The 27,997-nt window shown below is 59.0% G+C and overlaps 1 protein-coding gene across 11 annotated transcripts; it reads left to right on the forward strand.

Moving 5' to 3' along the window:
• Window positions 1–21,807, forward strand: MIER2 (MIER family member 2). 11 transcript variants are annotated; one of them, XM_060145913.1, is made up of 14 exons: window positions 3–47; window positions 7,369–7,459; window positions 8,147–8,289; window positions 11,605–11,730; window positions 12,162–12,285; window positions 12,796–12,887; window positions 13,156–13,225; window positions 16,627–16,778; window positions 16,851–16,974; window positions 17,075–17,169; window positions 18,791–18,915; window positions 18,999–19,132; window positions 19,935–20,373; window positions 20,824–21,807. In XM_060145913.1, the coding sequence occupies exons 1-14, from the start codon at window positions 39–41 to the stop codon at window positions 20,843–20,845; spliced, it is 1,746 nt and encodes a 581-aa protein (XP_060001896.1). In that variant the 5' UTR covers window positions 3–38; the 3' UTR covers window positions 20,846–21,807. The 11 variants fall into 11 exon arrangements, with proteins under 11 accessions (XP_060001897.1, XP_060001895.1, XP_060001896.1 ...); XM_060145917.1 differs by having other exon boundaries at window positions 16,893–16,974; XM_060145914.1 differs by having other exon boundaries at window positions 1–47; window positions 16,627–16,974; window positions 18,875–18,915.
• The last annotated feature ends 6,190 nt before the right edge of the window (window positions 21,808–27,997 follow it).

Genomic DNA, 27,997 nt, shown 5'->3' on the forward strand with positions numbered 1-27,997 from the left:
ATCCCGGCGCGGCCACCGCCTCCCGCGCACACACGGCCATGGCGGAGGTGAGTGAGCGGGCCGGGGGAGCCGGCCCCCGCCCAGGCTTGCGCCCCCGCCGCCCGGCCCGGCCGCGTGGGGGCTCCGGGCCCCGGGACCCCTGCCCAGGGCTCGGGGCCGGGCCGCGGCGCTGCTTCCGTCGGGGCCCCAGGGGCGCTGGGCTCCGTCGGCGGCCGCCCCCGGCCCCCCCTCCCGGCTGCCACATCGCGGGCGGCAGAGCGCATGTGTGGCGCGGGGGGCGGGGGCGTGGGGTGGGGAGGGGGTTGCGGGGGCGGGGAAGGGGTGCGCGCCCAAGGTTTCCCGCTCCCCCGCCCGCCGCCCCCGGCATCCGCCCCGCGTCTGCCAACTTAGCGGAGCACGCGCTCTCTCCGGACCCCGACTCACCAGACCCTCGGCCGCTGGACCCCCGCCCGCTGGCCACCCCCCCTCCCCCCGCCAGGGGGGCTCGCCCTACAGAGTCGCGCTCCCTCCGGACCCCAGCCCGCTGACCCCCCCACCCCCACCCCAGCGGCGCTGACCCCAAGGAGTCGCGCTCCCGCCGGACTCCGGGCGGGACTGGAGCTCTGACCTGGGGCCCTAACGGCGCGGATCCGGCCCGCGGGGGGCGTAGGGCTGCCTTTACCGGCGGCTTAAAGTTACTTCTCCGAGCCTCCTCTCTCTGTCCGGAAAGCGGGCCCAAGACCCCTTACCCCAAGTCCTTGGGGCCAGATGGATGTTGGAGTTCAGTGTTTCGGATTTGAGGGTTTGGGGTGTGATGTTTGAGCAAACTCACCTGGTATCGTTGGGATCAAGACACTGAATAGCTTCGTGGCGGGTCAAACCAGGGATGAAAAACTTTCACTTTGAGGGCTTTTTTGAATGTCGGATAAAACAGTGCGAACCTGCTCTCACTTTATAGGGCCCTAGTGAGGATGAAATGAATAATGCACCTATTAGGGACTCAGCAAACGTGACTCTTAGCGCAGACGTTCGGTTTGGGGATGCCAAGAAGGTCCCTGGACTCAGCAAGTGATCCTCACCCAATGGGTGGGGCCGCCCGGGCCCAGAGAGGAGCAGGCACCCACGCGGTGAGGTGCAGCCGGGTCCTGGGATGCTTGGCCTGGTTATGGGGCCACACTGGGTGTTTGTATCTTGGCACACTGTGGGTGGATGTTGTGGAGGGCAGGACTGGTCATACTCTCCCACCAGTGACCTTCTCAGAGGCAGCGACAGGCCCTGTGTTTGCGCCAAACAGGGTGTGGGCATCTCAGTCCAAGGCCAGACCTCCCCAGCTAGTTCCTGCCTTACGCTGGGTGGCTGGACCAAAAGGGCCCTTCCAGAGTAGTTCTCCTACCTTTCCTACCTTAGAGGGTGTTTGGGGAAACAGGCCTCCTGGGTGGTGGCTGGACTTGTGGGACGGAGGCGGAAGCCGGGTCTCCCGATGTCCCTGCAGGGGCACGGCGTTCTGTGTGTGCGTCTGCCCCAGGGGCCAGCTGTCTTGGCCTGGCAGGTAGCTGCGTGTTACAGGTGGATGGGGCAGACTCCCAGCCAGCCCGCCCCGAGCGCTGCGGGGTTTGGCTGTTGACTTTGCCCTGCCCAGTGTCACAGCAGCCGGGTGTCCAGGGTGCTCCTGTTGTCCTGTGTCCAGTTTGGGGTGGTGCCTGTTGAGTGAATTGGGGTGGTTTTCCTAAAAGAAAGTCCGAATGCCTGGCTCCATGGGAGGCCCTTAGGGCCTGGCAGTGAAGGACAACAGGTGTGCAAATTCCAGTCGTGGTGGGCATGGCCAGCCTCTGCCCAGGAGACCCGTTGTATTTCTGGAGCCTCTTACTCTGTGTGACCTTGGGTCGGTCACTCTCTCTGAGATGGGGAGGTCTCATGAGATCATGGCTCCGTGCTTGCACAGAGAAGCTGAACCTTGTGCAGTCACTGTCTTGAACTGATAAAAATGGCGGTTCGTAACCGAGCGGTAAGTGCTTGATCGGGATTAGCTGCCTGATTTCTGTTGCCGCCAAAGTAGCCACAGCACCGTGAGAGAAGGTGGGGCGCTTCGTGCTGCTTTCCTCGCGGATCCCAGCTTGCTCTTCGACAAACCTGAGTCCACCACCTCTGTCCTGTGCTTAAAAGACACGGCTTTCTGTTGTCCTCAGGGGAAAGCGCATCTCCTCCCCGTGACCCTTGGCCCGGTGGCATGATCTCTGAGGATCTCCCCCTGCGCCCTTCTCCACCCCCTGGGCTCCTTCTGTTTCCCTGTGCTGTCTGCAGCCTTGGGGGGACTCGCTGTGTGGTGCCGTCCCGCTGCCCTGGAGGCCTCAGCCTGGAGACGGCCACACAGGTCCTCCCTGGTTGTGCAGGCCCCCTACCCCATTTTCTCCCCTCAGTACTGTGCACATCTGCTTGTTTGTTATCTGTATCCCCAACGAGACGGCTGACTCGTCAGGACTGGACAGGCAGAACCTGTTTGTCGATTGACTGCTGTGCACCCAGTGCCTCTTGCCTCCCGGCCCAGAGCGGGTGCTCTACAGGCTGTCAGACAGGGATGAAGTGCTGGGTGGCCCAGCGGGACCAGGCACCTTTGCTGGGTGTAGGCGGGGGGTGGGGGGGGTCTGGTTAACGCTGCTGCCTGATGAGTCACCTCGACACTCAGTTCCTCAAAGCAGCCATCGGTTTTTTTTTTTGGCGATACACGGGCCTCTCACTGTTGTGGCCTCTCCTGTTGGCGGAGCACAGGCTCCGGACGCACAGGCTCAGCGGCCATGGCTCACGGGCCCATCCGCTCCGCGGCATGTAGGATCTTCCCGGACCAGGGCACGAACCCGTGTCCCCTGCATCGGCAGGCGGACTCTCAACCACTGCACCACCAGGGAAGCCCCAGCCATCAGTTTTTAATTACCTGTCACGGTTCTGAGGGCTGACTGGTCCCTCATGTGGTTGCGGTTGGTTGGTGGCTGGGCTGAGCCAGCCCCAGTGGAGGGAAGCATCCTCGCCCACGTGTGGCTGTGATGCCGCCTGCTGGCGTGGCCTCTCCTTGTGGCTTGTGCTTCCTCACAGCATGGGCGGCTGTGGGAACTGCACTGCATTTCACAGCTTAGTCTTGGGGGTCACGTGGAAGCCCTCTCACCAGAGTCCCAGGCCCAGCCCTCGCACAGGGTGGGGAGGCATGTCGGTGTCCCATGCCTGGAGGAACGCCTGTGGGTGGCGTGCCTGGGCCTTCCCGCCCTGGGCTTGCTCCCTCTTCCACCCCACTCACCTTTGGGACCAAGTCCGTAGAATGCTGTCTTCCTTCCTTCTTTCCTCCCCCACCCCCACACTTTTTTTTTCCTTCTTTTTCTTTTTAACCCAGAACGTGCTTAGTCAGCTCCTCATCCGTTTCCTTCTCCCACCTTGGCAAAACAGGGGCCTTAGGCTTGGGCGGGAGCATCCAGGGTGCTGGAAACGGCGGGTGACTGACTTGACCTCTCTGAGCTGCAAGTCCCTTATTTCTCTTATGAAGAAAATGATTACACAACCTCTTGAGGACCCAGTGAGGAAATCAGTGTGGAAATTCCTACTAAACTTCTTTTTCTAAAATTTGAAAATTTAGTTTATTAACTATTGTATTCTCTCTATATATTTTTTGTAAACAGCCTTACTGAGGTATAATTCATTTACTATACAATTCATTCATTTTAATGTGTGCGATTCAGTGGTTCTTCGTATATTCATAGAGTTGTGCAGCCATCACCAGTCAATTTTGGAACATTTTCACCAGCCCAAAAGAAACCGTGCACTCATTAGTCATCTCTCCCCCATCCGTCTCCCCAGCCCCTGACAACCAGGAACCGACTCTCTGTATCTGCGCATCTGCCTGTTCTGGACGTTTCCCGTCAGTGGAATCGCACCCTATGTGTCCTTCTGTGTCTGGCTTCTCACTGAGCATCGTGTTCTCAAGGTTGTCCACGTGGTAGCGAGTGTCAGGGCTTCTCCTCTTTTCCTGGCTGAGTAATACTCCATCCGATGGCCATTTGGGTTCTTTCCTCCTTTGGCTGTTGTGAGTCATGCTGCTGAGAACACTCGTGAACAGGTCTCAGCGTGGATGAATGTTTTTGTCTCTCTTGGGTGTTTCAGGGAGGAGAGGCTTAACTTTTCCCTCTGCCCGCCCTGGGTCCCTGGCTGGGACTCCATGGTTCAGGCTGACAAGGGCAGCTTTGGGAGAGAGAAATAGGCAGCTTGTTAACCAGGTGGTGTGCGTCATGCGGAAGAACCCGGCGAGGAGTCCCCAAAGGGGTGGTCAGGGCGCAGGAGTGTGTGAACATCAGGGCGGTCAGTGCAGAGGGAAGGCCTTGACCTCTGGGGGCCGTGCCTTATGGGTGGAGGGGAGTGGGGCTGGTCAGTAGACTGTGCTCTGCCTCGGGGCCGGGTCTGCTTTCTCACCTGCCTTCACTGATGGCCACCCTGTGCCAGGGTGGCGTGTTGGGGGGCATCCGGTGACACCCAGGTGTATTCCCTGTGCTGTCCCATTGCACGTCCCCTCCCTCAAGTGCCTGCATTCCCTCCACACTTGATAGCATGTGTCCTCCTGGTCACAGAAGTGGTGTCTGACATGTGCTTATTTGCTGTCCCTAATGCTGAGCTTTGCTTCCACCTGCCGATTGGCCATTTGTGTATCTCTTTGAAGGAATGTCTATTCAGAGACTTTGCCTGTTCGTCCCTTTAGAAAGGGACTGTATGATTTGCAAATATCTTTTGCCAGTCTGTGAGTTGTCTTTAAATTTTTAATTTTGATGAAGTCCAGTTTATCTATTTTTCTTTTGTTGATTATGCTTTTTGTGTCTTATCTAAGAAACCATTGCCTGGTAAGAAAGATTTATCACTATGATTTCTTCTAAGAGTTTTATAGTGTTAGCTCTTATATTTGAGGTCTTTGATCCAGTTTGAGTGAGTTTGTGTGTGCGGTGTAGGATAGGAGTTGAATGTTATTATTTTGCGTTTGGATATCCAATTGCCCTAGCACTGTTTGTTGAAAAGACTGTTCATTCTGCATTGAATTTTTCTGTCACCCCTTTAAAAATTCGCTTGGCTGTAAATATATGGGTTTGTGTTTGAATTCTCAGTTCTATTAATTTGATCTAAATGTCTAGCCTTATGTCAGCACCACACTGTTTTGATTACTGCAGCTTTGGAGTACGTTTGAGACTGGGAAGTGTTCTTCCTTTTCAAGATTGTTCTAGCTGTTTGGGGTCCCCTGAGTTTTCATATGATTTTTGGAGTCTGTCAGTTTCTACATAGAAGCCCAGTGGGATTCTGATAGGCATTTTGTTGAATCTGTAGATGAATTGGGGAGTATTGACATCTTAGCAATAGTCTTTTGAGCTATGAATATAGTATGTCTTTCCATTTATGTAGATCTTTAGTTTCTTTCAATGTGTTTTGCACTTTTCAGAGTATTAGTTTTGAATTTCTTTTGCCACATTTATTCCTAAGTATTTTATTCTTTTTGGTGCTATTGGAAATGGAATTGTTTTCCTTATTTTCTTTTTGGATTGTTCATTGCTAGCATACAGGAGTAAAGTTGATTTTTGTAGATTATCTTGTGTCTTGCAGCCTTGCTGAACTCATTTATTAGTTCTGGTTTCTTTAGTGGATTCTTTAGTATCCTCTGTGTCCCAGGTCATGACTTGCCTTTCCAATTTGGATTCCTTTTATTTTACTTTCCTGTCCCGACTGCTGCCTCCTCCAGGACGACGTTGTGAAGAGACCGTGCTCTGGTTTTGGGGGAGGCGCTAGCCATCTGCCTCAGGGGTGGCAGTAGCTGGGGTTTGGATGGACGCCCTTTTCAGGAAGTTCCCTTGCAGCCTTCATATGTCGAGTGTTTTCATCATGAAAGGGTGTTGGACTCTGCTGTGTGCTGTCTCTGCATCTGCTGAGATGATTTTGGTGTGGGTTTTGTGTTTAGCCTGTCGCTGTGCTGGTTGTGTTGGGTGTCACACCTGTGCTGCATCCCTGCTCTGAGCCTCTCCTCATTGGTGTGCAGTGTTCTCTGTATGCTGCTGAACTCAGTTTGCTTGGGTTTTGTTGAGTTTTGTGTTTCTGTTTGTAAGAGATATTGGTCTAGTTTTCTTGTTCTTAATAAATTTTTGAACATTGTGATAATGGTAGCTTTTTTTAAAGACCATTAGAAAAAAGTTTATTTACTTATTTATTTGGCTGCCCTGGGTCTTTGGTTGCAGCATGCGGGATCTTTAGTTGCGGCATGTGAACTCTTAGTTGCGGCATTTGGGATCTAGTTCCCTGACCAGGGATTGAACCCAGGACCCCTGCGTTGGGAGCGTGGACTCTCAGCTACTGGACCACCAGGGAAGTCCCAGTGGTAGCTGTTATGATGCTTTCATTTGCACTTTTAAAAAATTTGAGGTATAACTTATGTGCTTCAAAATATACCCATCTAAAATGTTTAATTCAGTGATTATTAGTATGTTCACAAAGTTTTGAGCCCTTCACTTTTGTCTGGAACATTCCATCACCCCAGAAAAACACCTGACCCCATCAGCAGTCACCCCAGCCCCTGACAACCAGGAACCCACTGTCTGTCTGCGGATTTGCCTGTTCTGGATGTTTCCCATCAGTGGAATCACACCCTGTGTGTCCTTCTGTGTCTGGCTTCTCTCACTGAGCATCGTGTTCTCAGGGTCTGTCCACCTGGTAGCGAGTGTCAGTGCTTCACCCCTTTTCATGGCCAAGTAATATTTTATCATAAGGATGGACCACGTCTTGTTTATTCATTCACCTGGTGATGGGCATTTGGGTGTTTACACATTTTGGCTGTGGTAAGTCATGCTTCTGTGGACACCTGTGTACACCTTTTATGGACACATGTTTTTGGTTCTTTGGGGTGTGTACCTAGGAGTAGAATTAATTGCTGGGTCATTTGGTAACTGTTTACTTTTGGAGGAATTCCCAGATTTCTCCATAGTGGCTGTTTGCCTTTTTAAGACAAAGTTTCGGAGGCTGGTCCCTTGTGCAGTGGCTGTGGTGTCAGCACCTGGCTGCGGGGGGTGGCACCAGGGCTGTGTGTGGGCCTGGGTCACCTGGGCCCCGTGTCCTGGGCTGTGATCAGCACTGCTGGTAGCCGGCCGTCCCAGGCTCCTCACGGTGCCCGTGGGTGCCGTTCCCGCCGCCGGCCCTAGGCCCTCCCTGCCTGTCTCCGCAGGGACGCTTGGACTCCAGCGCAGCTACACACCTGGCCCGCCTTGACCCCCGCCCCAGCCCGCGGAGGCCTTCTGTTACCTGGTGCCCCATGCCCCCGGGGCTGGCTCTGACCCTCCACCGCCCTGTCTGGCCGCGGGGCCCTAATCCTGCTCGTCTCCTCTGCAGGCCTCCTCGCTAGAGAGGCGGAGCCCTGGCCTGGCCTCTTGCCTCTCTCACAGCCTGTGCCCTGGGGAGCCCGGCTTGCAGACCACAGCAGGTACCTTCCTCCCTGGGGCCCGGGCCTTGGCAGGTGCGAGAGACGGCACACTGGCCCCTGGAGCCTCGGGATGGGGCGTGCGGGCGGGGTGGCCAGGGCTGTCTCCTGTTGTCCAGACCGAGTGCCTCCGTTCTCCAGAGCTTCCTGGCCAACCCCGGGCCCAGGCTGTGGGTGGGGGCTGCAGGAGGGGGCGGTGCTGGGCAGGCACTCTCCCTCCCCGGGGCCCTGCGCCTCCCCTGAGCTGGCCGCCTGCCCCTCCCGTCTGCTCCCTGTGGCTCTGCCCCCCTCTGCTGCACTCGGGACCCACATGCAGGTCCAGCCTGGGCCCTCACTGCTCCCTGGCTGGGGTTGAGTGAGACCTAGCTATTTCCTTTTTTGTTTTGTTTCTTCTAAAAATCAACTCATTGAAGACCAGTCATGGAGAGAGAGCAGTGAACACATCCTGGTTCTTTGGGGAAAACCCCAGATCTGGTCACGTCCCCCAGCTGCTGGGCCGAGGCCAGAGGAGGGCTGAGCATCGGTTGGGCTGCTGCGTGCCGACCCCGGCCCACGTGGACACACGCGCGTGCATACACCCCTGTGGTGGCAGCTGGGCCCCCGAGGCTTCCTCCGCCCTGTGGTCATCTGCAGAAGCTCAGTGGTTGGGATGGTGGCAAGGAGCTCACGCGGGCCTATGTCTCTCCACAGTGGTGTCCATGGGGTCCGCAGACCATCAGTTCCACCTGGCGGAGATCCTGTCTCGGAACTACAGTGTCCAGGAGGAGCATGAAGGGGCTGCGCGGGGCCCAGAGAAGCCGGAGGAGGAGCTAGAGAAGGACTTCGTCTCCCAGGTACCCGGTGGGCGGGGCGTCCAGGGGGCATCGCCGCTGCTCCGTCCGCCTGGTCTCTGAGCTCCTCGGACTCCACGACGACCTGTGCCGCCGACCCTCTGTCTGCACAGGCCAGACCATGCTGGGCACTGAGGTCAAGGGATGGACCAGGCCAGTCCCGCCTTCATGGGGCGCTGGGCTCCAGACGAGCGGGTGGCTGGACATTGAACTCACTGTTCTCAAACTTTTTGCCCGCAGAACTCGCTTTTGTGCTCTTAAAAATTATTGAGGGTCTCAAGGAGCTTTGTTTATGTTGGTGATACGACAAACCCATTGTTAGTAGAAAGAACACATTTTTAGGAAAATGAAAAATAACTATTTTCAAGACAAAAAAATTAGGGAGAAGAGTGGACTAGTTTGACATTTTTGTAAATCTCTGTGAACGCTGTCTTTTAAGGCAGACGTTAGTCTGCTGTGATTTGTTCTTTTGGTTAAAGTGTAAATCTAGCCTCATATAGATCTGTTCTGGTTATTTTTTTTTTAAATAAATAAATTTATTTATTTATTTATTTATTTTTGGCTGTGTTGGGTCTTCGCTTCTGTGCGAGGGCTTTCTCTAGTTGCGGCCAGCGGGGGCCGCTCACTGTCGTGGCCTCTCTTGTTGCCGAGCACAGGCTCAGCAGTTGTGGCTCATGGGCCCAGTTGCTCCGTGGCATGTGGGAATCTTCCCAGACCAGGGCTCGAACCCGTGTCCCCTGCATTGGCAGGCGGACTCTCAACCACTGCGCCACCAGGGAAGCCCTGAGGGCGGAGTATTTAACAATCTTTTCAGATAACTGGATATTCTTTGATGCTGCTCCAAGATGCAGCAAGTGGTAGTTTTGTGAAGTGAATTCTATAAGCAGATCCAGGAAAGTTTCTGTCCTTGGTGTTAAGATCCATTGGTCTTGACCCGTGTGTGATCTTGTCACCTTCTGCGTGGATGAGATGTTTGGTGAATATTGGTTCTGTGACGTATGAATCTTCCACATGTCCACAGAGTTCGCTGTATGAAATCTAGAAAGCGCACTTTGTTAATACCACAGACTGTGCTGCTTAAACAATAGACATTTATTTTTGTGCAGTTTTGGAGGCCAGAAGTCCCAGACCAGGGCCTGGCAAGGCTGTGTCTGGTGGGGGCCTGCTTCGCGGCTGCAGACGCTGCTTCTCGCCGTGTTCTCTCGGGGAGAGCTAGCTCTCTGGTGTCTCTTCTTATGAGGACACTGATCCTGTTGCATCAGGGCTCCATCCTTGTGGCCTCATTTAACTTCATTTATTTCCGTAAAGGCCCCATCTCCAAACACAGTCACATTGGAGCTTCATCATATCAATTTGGGGCAGGGGGACACACAAACATTCAGTCCATTAAATGTCAACACTGATCTCACCAGATGTCTTTTAAGTCCTGGGACTTGAGTGGTTTTTTGTTTGTTTTTTTGCGGTACGTGGGCCTCTCACTGCTGTGGCCTCTCCCGTTGCGGAGCACAGGCTCCGGACGTGCAGGCTCAGCGGCCATGGCTCACGGGCCCAGCCGCTCCGCGGCATGTGGGATCTTCCCAGTCCGGGGCACGAACCCGTGTCCCCTGCATCGGCAGACGGACTCTCAACCAGTGCGCCACCGGGGAAGCCCTGAGTGTTTTTTTAAGGAGTGATCATAGGGCATTTATTTAGCTTGGTGCTGTGTATCACTTGGTGCCCATTTGGTCTTATAACCAAAACATGTCTTCTGTTCAAAAAAGAAAAATCAGTTTTAAGGAGTTCAGCTTGAATTCAGAACTTCTCAAAAGTAACCAAAAAGAAAAAAAAATCAGCTATTCATTAGCTAAATTACCTCAGCTATGCTTTCTTCAGGGGAGTTCCCTGGAGGTCCAGTGGTTAGGACTCTGCGCTTTCACTGATGTGACCCGAGTTCAATCCCTGATCAGGTAATTGAGATCCCCCAAGGCATGCGGCACGGCCAAAAAAAAAAAAAAATTCTTCAGGTATAATTTTGGTGAACTGATTAAAAGAAAGAACTTAATATCCAAAGCAAAATGAGAAACGCCTGCCTTTTATATTCCCTCACCAGCGGGCATTGTGGTTTATGAAGTTCACGCTGTCACATCCAAGTTTTCCACAATTGGAATTTTGTGCTTGAAAGCTTTTACGCTGAGTTTTACTCCGTCAAGAAGCGCAGTCGGTGGTCTCCCTCGTCTGGCCAGTGCCTGGCAGGAGGCGGGAGTTGTCCGCCAGCCCTGAGCTCCAGGGTGCCGTCTCCATTACTCCCTTTTCCTCCCACAGAAGATCAAAACGACACCCGCTCAGGGTGAGCTTTCATAAAATCCATAGCGTCACACAGGCATTGCAGGGTATTCTTTAGTGAGACGGGCATCTCTTGAAGCCCTTAGTGAGCACGTTGATGCTCGCGCACTTTGGTGCCCCTGCCCTGACCTCAAAGGCTGCCCCAGCCGCCCCCGTGCTGCTCCTCAGGTTGCTTCCCGGGGAGCCACCATGTCAGCTCCCACCCCACCCACAGGTGCACAGTTAGAAACTGGGAGAGGCACAGGGCGTGTGCAGGAGGCTGGAAGCCGACTGAGACCCTCAGCAGTCAGGACGCAGCATGGCCAGCGGCACTGGCCTCGAGCAGGCGAGGTTTGCAGAAACAGGATTGGAAAGCAGTACCGGAGTGGAAGGTAGTGGTAGTTTTTGCCTCTTCCTTCCCGGTAATTAAGGGTCTTATTTCTGTCTCTTGTCATATCGCGGTGGCTCCAAGTGTCAGCTGTGTTAGGCAGCCGTGGGGCCCTCGAGCGTCCTCTTGTTTGTTGTTGGTGCGGCGAGGGTCAGCCGCCTCTCTGTTACATTGATGAGGCGTCCATCTCTTTACTTAGCATACTGAGGGTTTTAAAAAATCAGGAGTGATGTTGGTTTGACCAGATGCCTTTTTTACGTTCATTAAAGGACCATGTTTTTCCCCTTCTTGTTTATTGGTGTCCCGTGTGGTGACAGTTGATTTCCAGACACTGGGAGTCCTCGCAGTGCTTGAGTGGAGCTTGCACAGGCCTGGGCGGGGAGGTGGAGGTGGACGGGAGCCTGCCCAGCTCTGCCCTTCGCGGCCAGGGGCGTTGGGCAGACAGCGGACGCCTCTGGGCTCAGGTGTCTCATCGGTTCCCTCCTGGGGCCGTGAGGGGCCCTTAGATGAGGGGCTGGGCCTGCGGTTTGGCTGGGGTGAGTCTCTGTGACTGGTCGTGGGGCTGACGGGCTCAGGGGTGGGGGAGCAGAGCCCCAGAGCAGCCCTGCCGACAGAGCCCTGCCCCCCAGAGCAGCGACATGCCCCTTGACGAGCTGCTGGCCCTCTACGGCTACGAGCCCTCGGACCCCATTTCGGAGCGCCAGAGTGAGGGCAGCGATGCCACAACCAACCTCCCGGACATGACCCTGGACAAGGTGAGGGGGCGGTTCTGGGGGTGGGCAGGAAGGCCCTAGACAGGCAGAAGCGCGGCTTATAGCCTGGCAGTGTGGGTATAGCTAGTGCTGCCGGCTCTGGCCACACACCCAGGGTCAGGGTGGTCACAGGGACGGCTCTGGGAGGGAGAGACGCTCCGGATCCCGAGCAGGTCGTGGCCTGGCCAGAAGGGAGGGGCTCTGACTGTCCTCAGCCTCGGGCGGAGGCCGTGTCCCTCCCCGACTCGGTGCCCCTGGCTGGCCCGCCCTTGTGCAAGTGCTTCGTCCGCGGAGCAGGGAGAGCAGCCCCGTGGGAGCCCTGCATGCCTAGAGGGAGGCTCGTCCGCCTTGGCACCACCACTGCTGTTCGGGTTAGGGTTATTTGAGATTGTTAAAACAAACTGCAAAAACGTTCTCTACTTTCTTGTTAAAAGGAACAAATAGCGAAGGATTTGCTTTCAGGGGAAGAAGAGGAAGAAACACAGTCCTCAGCCGATGACCTCACCCCATCTGTGACCTCCCATGAGGCCTCTGACCTTTTCCCTAATCAGAGTGGACGTAGGTGTCCCACCCGCTCCTACCCCTGGGCCACTGGGGACACAGACATCGGGACCCCTGGGGGTGCCCTTCTCCTGTTCGAGCCCCTGTAGGGACCCCTCTCCCCTGCCCTGCCCTGCCCTGCCAGTGAGCTGAGGCTGGTGACCTTGGTTTATGTGAGGAGGGAACGTGTTGGTTCCTGTGCCTGAAAGTCCCTTAGATCCAGGGCAGCGTCCTCGGGCCATGCGTCCCTCACTCCCTGTGCGTCTCTGTGGCCTGAGCAGGGGCAGCGTGACGTGCTGGGGGTCTAGGCCCCTGGTTTACGACTGCAGCAGAGGGCGGCCTCCTGAGTCCCCGCTTCTGTGCCCGTCACAGCCCGTCACCCGGCCAGGGCCTGGACCCAGCTGCTTCTCAGGAGGGGCACACGTGGGGGTCAGGTGGATGGAGAATGGGGTGGAGGCCCCGGGGTCTGCTGGCTGGGGGGCCGCGCGGGGCCGAGGAGGTGCCTCACCTGCTGCTGTTTCCCCAAAGCCCGCTTCCTGCCTGATGCAGACAAGGAGCCTGGCTCCTCCAGCTCGTCGGACACCGAGGAGGACCCGCTTCCCGCCAACAAGTGTAAGAAGGTGCGTGGCCCTGACCCTGCGGCGCCCTCAGCGCGGCCTCTGCTGGGCTGGGGCTCGACTGTGAGTGAGTGCCGTAGCCCCGAGGCCCCCCCGCCCCTGCCCCAGGACTGGCTGCACGGGACACAGTCACACACACAGCTGGCCTCTGCCTCCCACCTCACACCTCGGGCCAGGCGGCCTGGCTCTGGGTGGCAGCCTGCAGCCCCCATCAGCACCGCGCGCCTGGGCCTCCGTCTGCCCTGACTCTCCTGGGCCTTTGCCTTTGCAGGAGATCATGGTTGGGCCTCAGTTCCAAGCCGACCTCAGCAAGCTGCACTCGAACCGTCAGGGTGAGAAGCGTAAGTGGCCTGGGAGGTGGGGGACAGGGAGCAGGAGAAGTGCCAACCCCACTCCTCTAGGAGAGACTCCCGGGTCCAGCCAGAGCCAGTTCCCAGGTCCTCGGAGCGAGCCTGAGGGTCCTGGCCCAGGTCCGGTGGCCACCTCCCCGGGGCAGCTGAGCCTGCAGGACACTCTGGGAAGTGGCTGTCCCTCCCCGCTGGCTGGTCCTGGGCCCTGTGGGCCACCCACCCCCAGGGCTGCTGTGCTTGTTCCCCTGGGTGTGTGGGCTCTTCCCACGTCACCCACGCGTCAGTCCCTCGCCTCGTCCAGGACTCGTCCCACATGCCCTCCAGAGACGTGTGTGTTTCTGCGTTCTGCCTGGCCCTGTTCTTCAGGGCGCTCACCATCCTGGACTTGTAGTCTGTCTGTCTCTCGATCCCGCTGGCATGAATGTGCGTTGCGTACGCTACGGTGTTGGGTTCCCTCGTGTGCACGTGCCACGCCACGTTGACTCATCCTCCTGCTGGTCAGTGTTCACGGTGGTTTGCCCTGTGGTTGTCTTCGTGGACACACACACTTGTTCCTGGGGCGTCATCAGTAGGCACCGAGTGGGGCCCCCGCTCGCCAGCAGCGTGGGAGTTCCAGTTGCTCTGTGTCCTCATCAGCGCTTGGTGTGGTCTGCCTTGTTGACGGGTGTGGAGTTGTGCCCGTTGTGGCTTTAATTTGCGATTACTGGCCACTTGGTGTCTCTTGGGAGGAGCCTGCTGAGGCCTTTCCCCTTTTCAATTGGGTTGCCTTTCTCTGGTGACTTTCTGTGTGGATGCACATCCTTGGTTGGCTGTGTGCACGGCAGACGTTTTCTCCCAGTCTGTGGTGTCTGATTTCAGTGAAATCCAGCTTGTCTTTATTTTAGCCACAGTGTGTTTGTATGCTGTCTAGGGAGTCTGCAGGTCTTGAAGATATGTTCTTTTATTTCCCCTTTTATGTTGGCATCTATGATCTAATTTAATTTTAATGTATGGTTGGAGGTATGGGTCAGGGTTGACCCCACCACCACCACCCCCAGCCCTGCATATGGAAAAGTCCATTCTTTCCCCCACTGAATTGCAGTGGTGCCTTTATCAGGAATCGTGTCCGTAATGTATATCTGCCTTTTGGGGCTTCTCTTCTGTTGTTCTCTTGTCTAACCCTGGGTCCTTACCACTCTCTTAATTATTGCAGCTTTGAAGTTAGTCTGAGATGGTGCAAACCCTCCAACTTTGTAACTTTTATTTGTATGTCCACATAAGTTTTCAAATTAGCTTGTCATTTGTCTCAAAAATGCCTGCTAGGATTTTGATTATGGTTGCATTGGCTCTTTATTAATTTGGGGGAGATTGATACATTAACGATATTGACACTTCCAGTACACAAACATAGCTTACTTCTCTGCTTAGGTCTTGTTATTTTCGGCAGTTTTTATAGTTTTCAGTATAGCAGTCTTGTGAAATGCAGTTTATTATTTTCAGTAATCTTGTACACAGTGACTTGGCTAAATTCACTTACTAATTTTATTACCTTGTAGATTCTTTCGCACTTTTAGACACATACAATCATATCAATTGTGTATGATAACTTTACTTCTTTCTTTGTGATCTTTTTATGTTTTATTTTTCTTGCATTACTGCACTGACTCCTTTTTGTGTGTGTGTGTGTGTGTGTGTGTGTGTGTGTTTTTAATAAATTTATTTATTTATTTATTTTTGGCTGTGTTGGGTCTTCATTGCTGTGTGCGGGCTCTCTCTAGTCACGGTGAGCGGGCGCTACTCTTCGTTGCGGTGCGCGGGCTTCTCATTGTGGTGGCTTCTCTTGTTGTGGAGCATGGGCTCTAGGTGCGTGGGCTTCAGTAGTTGTGGCATGTGGGCTCAGTAGTTGTGGCTCGTGGGCTCTAGAGTGCAGGCTCAGTAGTTGTGGCGCACAGGTTTAGTTGCTCCGCGGCATGTGGGATCTTCCCGGACCAGGGCTCGAACCAGTGTCCCCTGCACTGGCAGGTGCTTAACCACTGCACCACTGCTTGGCCATTATCTCTTCAAAATTGGTCCTGTGCTTTGTCCTCTTCCTCCATGACTCAGTTATACATGTCTTAGGTTGCTTGACCATCTTACACATGTCCCACACTATGTTCTCTTTAAGCTTCAGTTTGATTTTTTTGAATGGAATTCTTTCCAGTTTCACTAATCACGTCTTCTGCTGCTGTTGAAGCTGCCCAGTGGGTTCATAATTCACACACTGCATTTTCCAGCCCTGGAATGTCCATGTGATTCTTTTGAATTGATTTCAGTTCCAGCTTTCCATTGACTTTGTCCTTTTCCCTAAAGCGTTAATCATAGTTATACTGAAGTCCTGTCTGCTAACTCTGATGTCCAGCTGTTTGTGGAGTTACATGTTGTCACGTGGTTTACCTCTCACCTTCACGCCATAGGTAGACACACGGCGATGGTGGCAGGTGTCGCTTTTTCTCTAGAGAGGGGCTGGGACTCGGGCTTGACTTTGCAGATGGAGAGAGGTGGTCGCAGGTCTACAGGGGCGCCAGCCCCAGAGTCGCTGGTTCCCTCACAAGAGCGAGTCCAGTATGGAGCCGGTTCCACGCTTCAGCCACTGCGCTGGTGTTTGGCTTGTGTGTGTTGTTTAGTTTTTGGCCCCTGTGGTTCTTCCCTGAGTAATCAAGAGATGCTGACACTGGGGTCTCCCCAGGCTTGGCCCTGAACTCTCCCTTCTGCCTCTTGCTGCCACGTCCTTCCCCCCGCTGGAGGCTGTCCCCCCCACCCCGCCCCAAAGCAGACTGCAGCCAGAGTCCCTTTCTTATCCTTCCTTAATGCACCTGCCCCCCTCCCGCGCCATGGTAGGGCCTCTACTCCCTCTCCTCCCCTCCCTCCTCTCCCCGGGAGGTCTGCTCTCGCGTGGCTCGTGTGATGCTGATGCCGCGGTTACAGGGGCTGAGGCAGCCATGGGAGCTCTTGCCTGAGCGAGGCCGCTGGCACCCAGGTCTCCCCACTGTGCTTGATCGAGTCTGGGCTCTTCTCGCTGCTCCCTTGGGCCTCTGCCTTTCGCCTCCCTGAGCTCGTCCTGCAGCCCCTCCTCATGGGCCACGCTCAGAAGTCCCCCTTCCAGCCTGGGCTAGTTGCTGCCCCCTCTGGGACGCTGGCCTTGATAACTGGCTGCTCAGGGCCCACTGACCTCCCACCCCTTCCTGCCTTGCTGCCACCTCGAGCACCCAGGTGCCCGGAGCTGGCCCTGTGAGACGCAGAGGTGGAGGCCCAGGCCCCGATGGGCCCTTGTCCTCCAGAGGGGCTGAGTTGGCCTGCTGGTGATGCTTTTGGGGAGGAGGTCAGAGGAGGTGCAGACTGCGTGCCGGCACGTGAACTTGCCCCCTCCTGCACAGTCTATGAGAATGAAGACCAGCTGCTCTGGGACCCCAGCATCCTTCCTGAGGGGGCGGTGGAGGAGTTCCTGTACCGGGCGGCGAAGCGGCGGTGGCGTGAGGTGGCTGAGTCTCAGCTCCCGGAGGGAGAGGCGGTGAAAGACAGCGAGCAGGTGGGCGGCCCTGGGGGCGGAGGAGCCATGGGGCGGGGGCCAGTGTGGTTGTGTGATTGTGACGAATTCAAGGGAAACCACTTGTCCTGGGCAATGGTGGCTCCCCTCCCCCAGGCACTGTATGAGCTGGTGAAATGCAACTTCAATGCCGAGGAGGCCCTGCGGAGGCTGCGGTTCAACGTGAAGGTGATCCGAGGTGAGCGCAGCCCCAGCCCCGGCCCCCCCCACCCCCCACCCCCTCCACGGACCGCGCTGACCAACCCGCCCCCCTCCCCCCACCGCTCCAACCTTCTCAGACGGGCTGTGCGCCTGGAGCGAGGAGGAGCGCCGCAACTTCGAGCACGGCTTCCGTGTGCATGGCAAGAACTTCCACCTGATCCAGGCCAACAAGGTGAGGCCCTGCCCGCCGCACCTCCCGGCCCGCTGGGGGCTGCTCTGGGGCTGGAGGGCTTGGCAGCCGGCACAGTTGTTGTCTACCCGCAGCGGGAGTCAGAACGAACCCCAGGCTCGTGGTGGGCTCCCTGGCTCATCTTCCTCTAGTTCCCCCATCCCCCGGAAAGGTTCCAATCTGGGGAAGGGTCTCGTGCCCACTGCCAGTCCCCCAGCGCTGACCCCCGCCTGGATCTCCCACGTCACCCCCTTGCCATGGGGACTGAGGGTCTCCATATTCACTCCATCCAGGGACACATGCTCTCCCACCATTGCACCAAATAGGCATGACCGAAGTGGCTGCTAATGCCAGGTCCCCATGCCCGTCTCCACATCCATGTCCCCCCCACCCCCGTCCTCCCCAGGCCCGTGTCCCTAACACCAGGCCTGGGTCACTGGTCTCCCCACACCCCGCTTGGGTGCTCCCTGCCTGTGGCTCCCTTGTAATGACTCCCACGCTGACCTCTGTCACTGCCCCGGCCCTCTGCCCCCAGCCCTGGACATCTGCCTGGCCAGGCACCCGTGGCTCGTCTGGGAACCTGGCTGTCCCTCTGCGCCGTTACAGTGGCTCCCACTCCGGCCCCTCGTCCCTGTCTTGTCTTGCTCCCCTGGGGCCGGCAGCCCTGCCACTCCCACTCCCCACAGGTGGAGGAGCAGGGCCTGGCCGGCACCGGGCTCACGCTTGCCGTCTGAGCGTCTTCCCTGGGAGGTTGCCGCGGGTGAGGGGCCCTCGCGGGGCTCTGTAGGACAGGGATGGTGCCCCTCTGACCGAACCCGGCACGGCCAGGCAGCACTTGGTCCTCTGGGACTGGCGCCCGCGCCTCCCGCCTCGCCTGTCCCATGGCAGAGGCCGCTTCTGCCCCAGAACCTGCTGGGCTGCTGCCTTTGTGTCCTGACCTGCTGGCTGCCGCACGCCCCCCACCCAGCTTAGGGCTGGTGACCTCTCCCACTGGAGTCTCAGGTCTGCCGTGAAGCTGGCCTCGGGGAGGCTCGTTGCACGAGGGGGTTTCGGTGAGAAGATCAGGCAGTCCCTGGATGCCCCTGCGCCTGCTTGTCTCAGCCCTCCCCAGGCACGGGCGCTGGGTCCCGCGGGGGTGAGGTTGTCAGCTGCGGGCGCAGCCCTGGCCTTGCTGCGGGTGATCCTCCGAGATGGGAAGACGCCCCGATCGCTCACCCTGGACACGAGCCCGCGGGGCGAGCTTGGCCTTCCAGGATGCAGGCCTGGCTTTTTGTGCTGCGTTGTAAACATGCCCTCAAGTTGGCTCACGCACCCGGCGTGCCCTTGTGCAGACGGCTCTCCCTGGAGCGCCAGTGACGCCCACGCTCAGTGAGAAGCGGGCTCGCTCCGCGTGCTCTCTGGGCCGGGGTTGTCTGCCCCCCTCCGCCGGGCCCGTGAGGAACAGAGCACACGTGGGTGCAGCCGTCCTCAGGGTGTCTGGGGCGAGGGAGGCGGACGGTGGGCCTGGAGCCGAGGCCGGGCACAGAGCGGGGGCAACTAGATGGGGTGCTGAGCTAAGGGCACGGGGCGGTGGGGAGCAGGCTGGGAAGGGGCTGGGGGCCAAGCTGACCGGCACCGCCCGCAGGTGCGCACACGGTCCGTGGGCGAGTGCGTGGAGTATTACTACCTGTGGAAGAAGTCTGAGCGCTACGACTACTTCTCCCAGCAGACGCGGCTGGGCCGCCGGAAGTACGGCCCGTCGGGAACCACGTACGTGCCAGGTGCCCGTGGGGTGGTGGGGGAGGCGTCCTGGCCTGAGGCAGCCCCTGCCCTCACCTTTCCTCTCCCTGCAGGGATGCGGACCAGGACCTGGATGGCGGTGACCCCGATGGCCCTGGCCGCACCCGCTCCTCGCCGCCCCTGCCTCTGCCTGCCACTGCCGACGGCCCGGGCCCTGAGCGGGACCCCCTGGCCCGGATGCGCACCGGTGAGTGGGGGGTGGCCCCTTTTCTCGGGGCGCTTCTCCCCGGCAGCCCAGCCTGGGCTGGTGGACACGGAGGAGTGAGTGGCATCCGGGGGCCAATGTCCCTTCACCCCCACGTGGTCTCACAGGGTGTCACACACGAGTCATCCTCGGGACTTGGCTCTCCACATGGGGGTACCCTGTGCGGCCTGGGGCCCAAGTGGGGCTGCTCTGCAGTCCCAGGTGGGAGCCCAGGGGGTGTTGCGCCCCCTTTGGTGTCTGGGCCCAGGACCGTGCAGGAGCAGGACAGAGCTCAGCTGGCGACTGCAGTTTCTGAAGGGGACCTCAGGGGACAAGGATGCTGCTTTGTGGGTCTGCTGGACGCTGGGGCTTCCCCTGTTCTGGCTCCAGGGTCCAGTTGGGTCTGTGGTGTGCCTGGGGGGGTTGTCCGCGTGCCTGGCCCCACGGCCGTGTGCGGGAGCTCCCCGAGTCCACACCCCTCTCACTCTGTGAACTGCTGCGTCCTGTTCTGCCCTACAAGACGGGGGTCACGACCTTCCCAGGCGGGGCCCTTAGCCTCAGTGTGCCCTTCCGGTGTGACAGGGCTTTTCTGCATCCCTGTGTGTCTTACGTGTTTGTGTGAGAGCGTTTTGTGAGGAGGGGTCCTTGGCTTTGCTGGACCCGGCAGGTTGGAGCCCCGCACCGGGCACAGCCTGAGGCGACTGTGGCTTTTGGGTGAGCAGGCCGTACCGGGTTGCCCTTGACCCGGTGGAGCTGGGCGTGGGCGTTGTCAGGGCCTGGCCACAGCCGTGTTCTCCCCCCACAGAGCCCCTGAGCATGGGCAGCAGCACGTCTGGGAGTCTCGGCGCGCCCGGGGAGGCCTCCGACAGCCCCCTGTCCTCGGAGCCAGGACCCTGTTCGTTCCAGCCACCGGATGTAGACACGCCCCCGGCCGTGCCCCTGCCTCGGCGGCCCCCAGCCCTGGCTGAGCCAGCCTTCTACTCCCCCACCACGGCCGCTTCAGAGCCTGGTGCCAGCCCGAGGCTGGCTGTGGACTTGGCCCTGCCCGGGGCCCTCCCCGAGGAGCTGCCCCTCATCTCCAGCCACGTGGATATGGACGGAGAGCCCGAGGAGGCCGTGGCCCCCGCACAGGTGGCTTTGTCGGTTGCCGAGTTTGGACTCATCGGCATCGGGGACGTGAATCCCTTCCTGGCCGCCCACCCCGCGTGCCCGGCCCCTACGCTGCACTCGGAGCCCCTGTCACAGTGAGTGCGGCCCCTCCCCGCCCCACCCCCAGCTGCTGTACCCCAGCCTCAGGCCAAGCTGGGGCCAGCGGGAGGGGTTGCCCCGGGGCCGAGGATGGCGTGGCCCGCGGAGCAGGCTGGTGGTTTCTTCAGCTTTTTTCTCTTCTTTATTTGGCTCATGTGTCTTCCTGGCTGGGTAATACATTCATGTGGCTCAGAATCCAAGAAGGTACAAACGGGGCCAGCGCCAGCTTCCTCCCGGCCCTGCCCAGGCGGCCGCCCAGGACAGTGCTGCCTCGAGAGGGGGAGGCCAGGCAGGCGGCTGTGCGGCTGTGCGGGCTGTGGGGGTGGCGTCTGCCGTGAGGCGGGGGCGGGGCCGTGGTCCAGCCCGCGTCCCGCCCACGCCCCCGTGCCGGGCCTCTTGCTCTGGGGTTGCACTGACCTCCTGTCTCTCCCTCTCTCCCCCTGCAGCTGTAACGTGATGACCTGTTGATCCCTGGCCACAGGCGGGCGTTTGTGGCCCAGATTGGACTTGGGGCCGCTGTGAGGCCTGCCTGTCAGTCTTCCTGACCCTCCCCTCCTCGCGGGCCTCCGGTAGCTCCTCTGCTCAGAGCACGTCAAGGACCGGGCTGAGCGGTGGCCCCTCCCCACGCCACACACGCACCAGCACTGCTGCCTGGCTCCAGCCTCTGCGCCCACCACGGGACCCATTGGGTGGCGGGGCGCGGAGGGCTGGCCCATCCAGCCAGCAGAGGCGAGGAAGGCGGCCGGGCCCCGCCAGGGACGTGGGGAGGTGGGGCCGGACGCCGCCCCTACCAGCAGCAGCCTCCGCCGGCACCCTCGGCACTCTGCTCGCCTGTCTCCCTGCGCCTGGCCGGACTTCGGGCTGCCCCCGCCCAGGGCTCAGGGGGCAGCTGCTACTCGGTGCCAAACCCTGTGGGGCACAGAGCCATATACCTCGATGTCGGCCCGCCCCGCCCTGACGTCCACCCGCTCTCTCCACTTCAGGAAAAGCCGCACTTTATGCCCCCACCCCACCCCCACCTCCACCCCGGGGCCCCCGGCAGCCTCGGACGTGGGTCTGAGGACGCAGAACTCACAGCCCCTTGGTACCGAGGCCTGTCGCCTGCCGCACTGAGGGGCCCGGCTCCAGCCCGTTTCCCTGACCCCCTAGGTCGTGTTTCTGTTGAGGCTTCCTAGCAAGGTGGCTTGGGGGCCTGGGCCTTCTCCTCTCCAGCCTCCTCGTTTTATTTATGTTTCTGTTTACAAATCGGAGTGGGGTCCTCCAGGGGCAGGGCAGCGCTCCCGGCCCCGGTGTCACCAAGGGGGGCTTTGGCTCGAGCCCGTCCGCAGGGCTGGACTCGACCTTCCCTCGGCCCACCAAGGACCACACTGTGAAGTGACAACTGCCTTGATCCCCTTGCTGTTTTATTTATTAAACTTGATTTGAAGCCCCGTGGGTGCCTCGTGGTGGGTCAGGTGGGTGGGACGCAAGGAGGTGCTGGGCCCCATCCAGGGACCTGGGGGCACGGGGGTCGTGGGGGAGCATGCTCTGTGTCTCAGTGACAGTGCGAGGGAGGTGGCCGTGCAAGTGGAGGTGACTTCCAAGCTGGACCCTGACGGGGACAGGCCTGCCTGTGGGCGCGTGTGAGGGCGAGGCTGGGGCCTCACACGTGCGGGGCAGGGGCCCCTGTGGAGACTGGACGGGGAGGGAGGCCGCGTGGAGGAGGCTCGGGGGCCAGTCGTGCTGGGCGTGTGGAGTCGGGGGCCAGTCCTGGCAGAGCTGGCTATGCCAGCATGGGAGCCCGGGGCGTTTGGGTGGGGCGGGAGGCATTGGAATGGTTGGGACGGAGTGTTGGTCTGTTCGCGCTTGCAGTGCTTCAGAGGTGGTGGTTGCTGTCCTCTGGTTTCCTCCTTTCTCAGTAGGTGGCGTCTCCAGGCTGGCTTCTTGGCCCGCTCTGTGCGTTTAAGGTTCCTCCGTGGCTGTTCGTGGCTTCGTTGTTCACTTCTTCGTGCTGAGTGTGTGTTTTCTGGAATGGACTGTGGCGTTGCTCCGCTCGCCTGCCCGAGGGCACCTCAGTGTCCTCGATGTGGTGGCGGTGGACGCAGCGCCCGTAAGCCCCCATGTGCAGGTGTGTCTTTGGTGAACACCCGGGAGCTGGACCGCGTGGTGGTTCCCCTGTGCTTTTGTGAGAACCTCCAGGGTGGCTGCCCCTCCGTGCGCCCCTGCCTGAGGCTGCCCGGCCCCGCAGCGCTTGGGGCTGTCGGGACCGCCCCAACAGGCGCTTCCCACGGCCCCCAAAGGCAGGCTCACCCTCCTGAGGCAGGAAGTGAGTCTGCACAGTGTGCTCTTCGCGCTCGTTGGCTGAAAATGTCCGTACCCCTCCTTGGTTTTTCAAGGACTGTTTTTCTTTTTAACTTGGTATAAGATTCTAGGTTTCCTTTTTTTCTTTCGGCATTTTTAAGATGTTCCATTTATTCCTGGGTTCTCTTGTTTCTGACGAGAAATTTGGCATTTTCACTTGTGTTCCCTAAATACGATGTCTTCTTTTTCCTACTGTGATTTTCTCTGTATGTTTGGATGTGTTGCGCCTGGTGTTTCCTACATGGAGCTCCTTGGACCTGAGGGTTGATGCCTTTCATCGCTGGGGGGCTTCCTGGCTGTCATGTGTCAGGTATTTCTGCTGCCCCTTCTGGGCTCTGCTCCTGGGTCCCTGGTTACTCAGCAGTCCCCTGTCGTCGTCGTCTGCGGACTCTGCATGTGTCGTCCTGTCCTCCCTGTGCATCTGGACCCGTCCTTGCTCCCTATCCCTCCTTCCACTGCTCCAGGCTGCCACCTGGCCCGTCCCACTGCATCTGGGACGCCTACGCTGTATATTTTGATTCTAGTATTTGCAGTTGTTTTTTTCTATATTTTTGCTGAAATTCTCCAGTTTTTTTCTTGTACATTCTTTATCCTTTTTATAACAGTTACTTTAAACTTTTGGATAGTTCACCGTCTGGGCTCTTCCTGGACACACATCTCTTAACTGTTTTCCCATGCTTATGGGTCCCAGCGTGTCCCATTCTTGTGGTTGTTTTAAAGGAGTCTCTTGCTCAGTGTCGGCCCATATCTTGCCAGTGCCCTGCCCGGCCTCTGTGGCCCCTGTGGCCGTGGCTGCTGCTTTGCGGGCCTTCCTGGCCATAACCGCGTTGGTGCCTGTCAGCCTTGGTTTTCAGAATGTTAGTGCCTGGCGCGAGGCTACGGGAGTCCCGCTCGTGGCGCCGTCCAGGGCTGCCTGCGGACGGGAGTGTGTTCAGGAGTCGAGCATTGGTGTCAGCGCGGTGTTTACTGCTTCTCTTCTTTCTGCTTCCTCTTAACTGTTGTGCCCGGGCACATGGCCCCTTGTGGTGACCAAGGCGGCCACCCTCAGTCTGTGGTCCCTGCAGAAGGTTGGGTGAGCCCGGTTTCTGGGTCTTGTACCCATAACCGCACTAGTAACTCCGGCTGGGCAGGAGGGGTCTTCAGATTGGCTGGGCGGGGGCCACCTCCTCCCCTCACGTGGTCGGACAGGCCTCCCGGGGAGGGGCCGGCGTTCCGGGTGGTGGGGAGCGACGGGAGCACCGAGCACATGGGCAGGAAGGGTGGCAGCTGGGCCCACAGGAGTGGCGTCAGCAGTGGGGCCATGGGGCAGTGGAGGGCCAGGCGAAGGAGGCTGTCCCTCTAGGCCCGGGGACTGGAAATCTGCTTGCAAGGTAGCAGGGGCCTCCGAGGCTCCTGAGCTGGTGCAGAGTGACCGTTGCTCCCCTCAGGGGCATTGTCTGCTGACCAGGAACCTTCTGTACTGTTCGTTATCGCTGGACGTCGTGTACAAAGAGGCCCTGAAAGTGGAGCGGGAGGCGACGTGCCGTCCACCTCTGGTCCAGGGGTCTTGGTGGTGAGCCAGGCCCTGCCTGCCTGCAGGTCCACTTGTTGCCATCCCAGACCCGAGGGCAGAGTCGCCAGCTGCACCGCGCCACGCCCAGGCCCCCCGTTCCGTCCCCAGTGGTAGGGGACACCTGCACAGCCTCTGGGATGGGCTTCTTACAAAGAGAAGTGCCGTTGTACTTTTACTGTTTCCCAGGTTGTCCACGGTTTTCTCCAGTCTACACAGGGGGGAGTAGAGCTCTTTTGTGACCTGCGTTCTAACCATACCGGGTGCTTGGTTTGAGGGGCCTTCCCAGGGGACGTGCCAGGATTCCATGGCATGGAATCAGGTGACCCTGATTCCAGCCCCTCTGCTGAAGGAGGCTGGCATGAGCCAGGGCCACACTGGAGGCTGGACCCACAGGCAGCCAGCTCCCGGGGTTGGGAGGGGGACGGAGGAGGTGGCCCCAAGCTGACAGTCCTGGGCTGGGGCCTCGGCCTCCCTGGCCCAGGACCCTGGGCCCTGGAGTGGGACTGGGCTGTCCAGACCCGACCCCACTGTTTAGCCAATGCTTCTGTCCCCACAGTTCTTGTTTTCTTGGCTTGTGGTTCTGGGATGGGGCTGCCAGACGAAATACTGGGCACCCAGTTAGATTTGAATCCCAGGTAGACAGATATTTCAGTGTAAGTATATCCCATATAACATTTGGGACATACTTACGGTAACAAGTGATGTGTCGCTTATCTGGGATTCAAGTTTAATGGAGTCCTGTGCGTGTCCTCGTTGAATCTGGCAGCCCTGTTGCTGGGCTGCTGTAAGGATATGGGGCCTGGGCGCCTGGCACATCGGACGCCCGGCGAATGTCCTGAGGTCGGGGCTGGGCTGTGGCTTTGTCCAGCAGAGGCCGCTCCCGTCCCACCAGTCTGGGGGCTGACTGGAGCCTGTAGTGCCTCCCTATCTCGAGGGTCCAGTGGGTGGGGCTTGGCCCTCCCCGCCGAAGCAGAATTGGAGGGTGGGCAGTGGTGGCTGCAGAGCGGGAGCGTGGAGGCGTCTGCGGGGGTCCGATGCCTGCTCACACAGCCCCCACCCCCCCGTAGTTGGAGCCGCAGCTCTTGCTCAGAGACTTGGGGTCGAGCTCCATGGTGAGCACTTGGGAAGTGAACTCAGCCCCTGCTCCGGTGGGCTGTCCCTACTGGGCGACACACAGGACAGCGGTGGGGTCACGGAAAAGGGGTTCTTGGCCTCTGAGGTTTGGAGGACTCCCTGGCCCTCCTGTGCCGCCCGTGTCGCTTTTCCTCGTCAGTCATGACCAGCCTGAAGGACCCGGGCCCGTGGCTTTGCGGGCAGGGGCGGAGGGGTGCGGTGGGAGCTTGACGGCATGCTCGATGGTGTGACCTGCCCTGTCTTCCCTCGTTTCTTGAGAAGCAGGTGGAGACCAGTCTCGTGAAGACGGCTCTGTGACTGTCTCGCACGGCTGTGATCCTGCGAGAGTTCGGGCTCTGGCCCCTGGGCTGTTCGTTGCTCATGGGCTCACCCTCATTCAGAAGCAGTGACTGAGCACCGGGTCTGTGCTGTCCTGCCTCCTGGGGCTCAAGCCTGGGGGTCGGCAGATACAGTCTGAGAGCACAGGAGGGGTGGGGAGGGCACCGTGAGGTCGGGGTGCCCTGCACGAGGGGCGACGTCACTGGACGGGCTCCCGAATGGGGACTCAGTGCTAAACCGGGAAGGTCATCCTGTCCCCGACCGGAAGGTAGTGCGCCCTTGAGGGGTGACGGAGTCCTGGGAGCAACGCGGTTCTGGGATTCTGGGTGAATTGGCGCTGGGTTCTGACGGAAGCCCACCTTAGGTGCCCACCTCCACCATTTTGTCTAGTGCTTCCTAGCGGGGCAGGCCACTGGTCAAGCACTTCACTGTGACCCCAGGGCGGGTGCCGGCCTGTGCCCATCATGCAGAGAGACTGAGGCGCCGACTGCCCACTTAGCCGTCCTTGCCTGGACGCGCCCGGCACAGCCACCTGGGGTACAGCCTGGGCTCCGGGACCCTCGGCAGGGAGGGAGGCCCGTGCCAAGGAGCTGACTCCAGGGTGGCCTGAGCCCCACGAGAAGTGCAGAGAGGCGGGGCTGCAGGCTGCACTCAGGGGGCACCTACTGTGTACCAGCCAGCACCTTTCTGCCCACGCCCAGCACCTTCCTTGAGACAAGCCTGGGCCCCTCAGGTGGGGGGCGGCAGCAGGGCAGCGGTGGCCGCCAGGCACAAGGGGAGGCCCGGTCTCCAGGACCGGTGAGGCTCTCGGGCCCCAACTAGGGGCTCGGTCACATCATGCCGCCAAGCCCGGCTCCCCGTGGGGCGGGCCTTGCTGGTCCCGGGGGATTCCCCAGCTAGCCCTAGTTTTAACCCCTCATCCTAATCCTTGCTGCCCTCACCACATTTTGACCTTGATCCCGCCCAGGTATTTTAAGGGCAGGGTGAAACAGGTCAGCGGGGCCGGGAGGGGGGGGGGTGGTGGTGGTGGCCACATCTGCTCCAGCCGCATGCTCTCCCTTCAGCCACTTGGTCTCCTGGCTCGTCAGGAACAGGCCGTGCTCCTTCCCACCCAGTCTCTGCCCGCGGGAGCCTCCCCTGGAGCCTCCCGGGTTCAACCCCACGGTCCCCACCCAGGCCGGGCCCCGCCACGCTCCTCTTTGGCTGGCCCCGCCCGGCGCGCAGTAGGTGCTTAATAAAGAAGCCCACATTTCATTGATGCCAGTATCATGTTGCACCTTCCCTACCTAAACTGAAAGTGTCAAGACTACACAGAGAGGAGTAGTCACCCGATTGCCGCAAGGCTAAAGTGAAGAAAGTGCCATGATAATGACGCCGGCTAACGGTCACGTAACACGTATGCCAGGTACCTTCACACGTATAATTCCGTTGCATGAATGAATGACAGGGCCCACCCCTCCCTGTGATTGCAGCAGGAGGACCCAGTGGACGGAGCCGGAGCCTTCCCGGGGCGGGGCCACGCTGGCAGGAAGGATCCAGGGCTGCTGGATCCCCCTGAGCCTGAAACTGGCCCCTGGCGACAGCCCCACCCCTGCTCAGACAGAGAAAAATCTTCCGGGCAAGTAATCTGATTCTTCTGGGCGCCTTGGAGGAAGTCTGGGGGTGAGGGAGGAAGCGCATTCTTAGGATGTGCCTTCCCAACTCCTCAGGGTGTGCGGCTGGAAAGGGGGGGTTGCTGGGATGTGCTTCCCGCACTGTCTCCGCCACGCCGCAGGCGGGAGATCCAGGTCCATCAGCTTCCATGCAGAACCTTGTTATGTCCTGGGGGTGGGCTGAGTTATTTTGAGTGTGTGTGTGTGTGGGGGGGGCGGTGTCTGATGGCCTGCTTAGGGAAAGTTGTTCTGGGGTTCAGGGGCCTCGGCCCAGAGACACCCCCCTCAACCCCACAGTCTGGCCAATGGTGGAGGAGCCACAGATCAGCTGTGCCTTGTCGCCCCCCCCCCCACAATACCTTGGCTGTCTCCCAACCCTCACTCCCCCCACGGTGCAGGCGTCTGTTCATCCTCCCAGAAAGCAGGGTTAGGGACTCTGAGTTCACGTCTCAGCTGCTCGACCTTGGGCCAGGGGAAGCGGCTTCCTGCATCTCTAAAATAAAGCCGGGAAACATCTTTCTGTTTTAAGATTGTTGGAGGGGGTGGGCCGGTGAACGTGGTTTGGGGGCGGGGCTGGGGCCAGGCTGCTTGGGTTCAAACCCCAGCCAGCCCTGCCTCTTGCCA

This window comes from Lagenorhynchus albirostris, chromosome 3, assembly GCF_949774975.1.
Source record: "Lagenorhynchus albirostris chromosome 3, mLagAlb1.1, whole genome shotgun sequence".
Classification (NCBI taxonomy): domain Eukaryota; kingdom Metazoa; phylum Chordata; class Mammalia; order Artiodactyla; family Delphinidae; genus Lagenorhynchus; species Lagenorhynchus albirostris.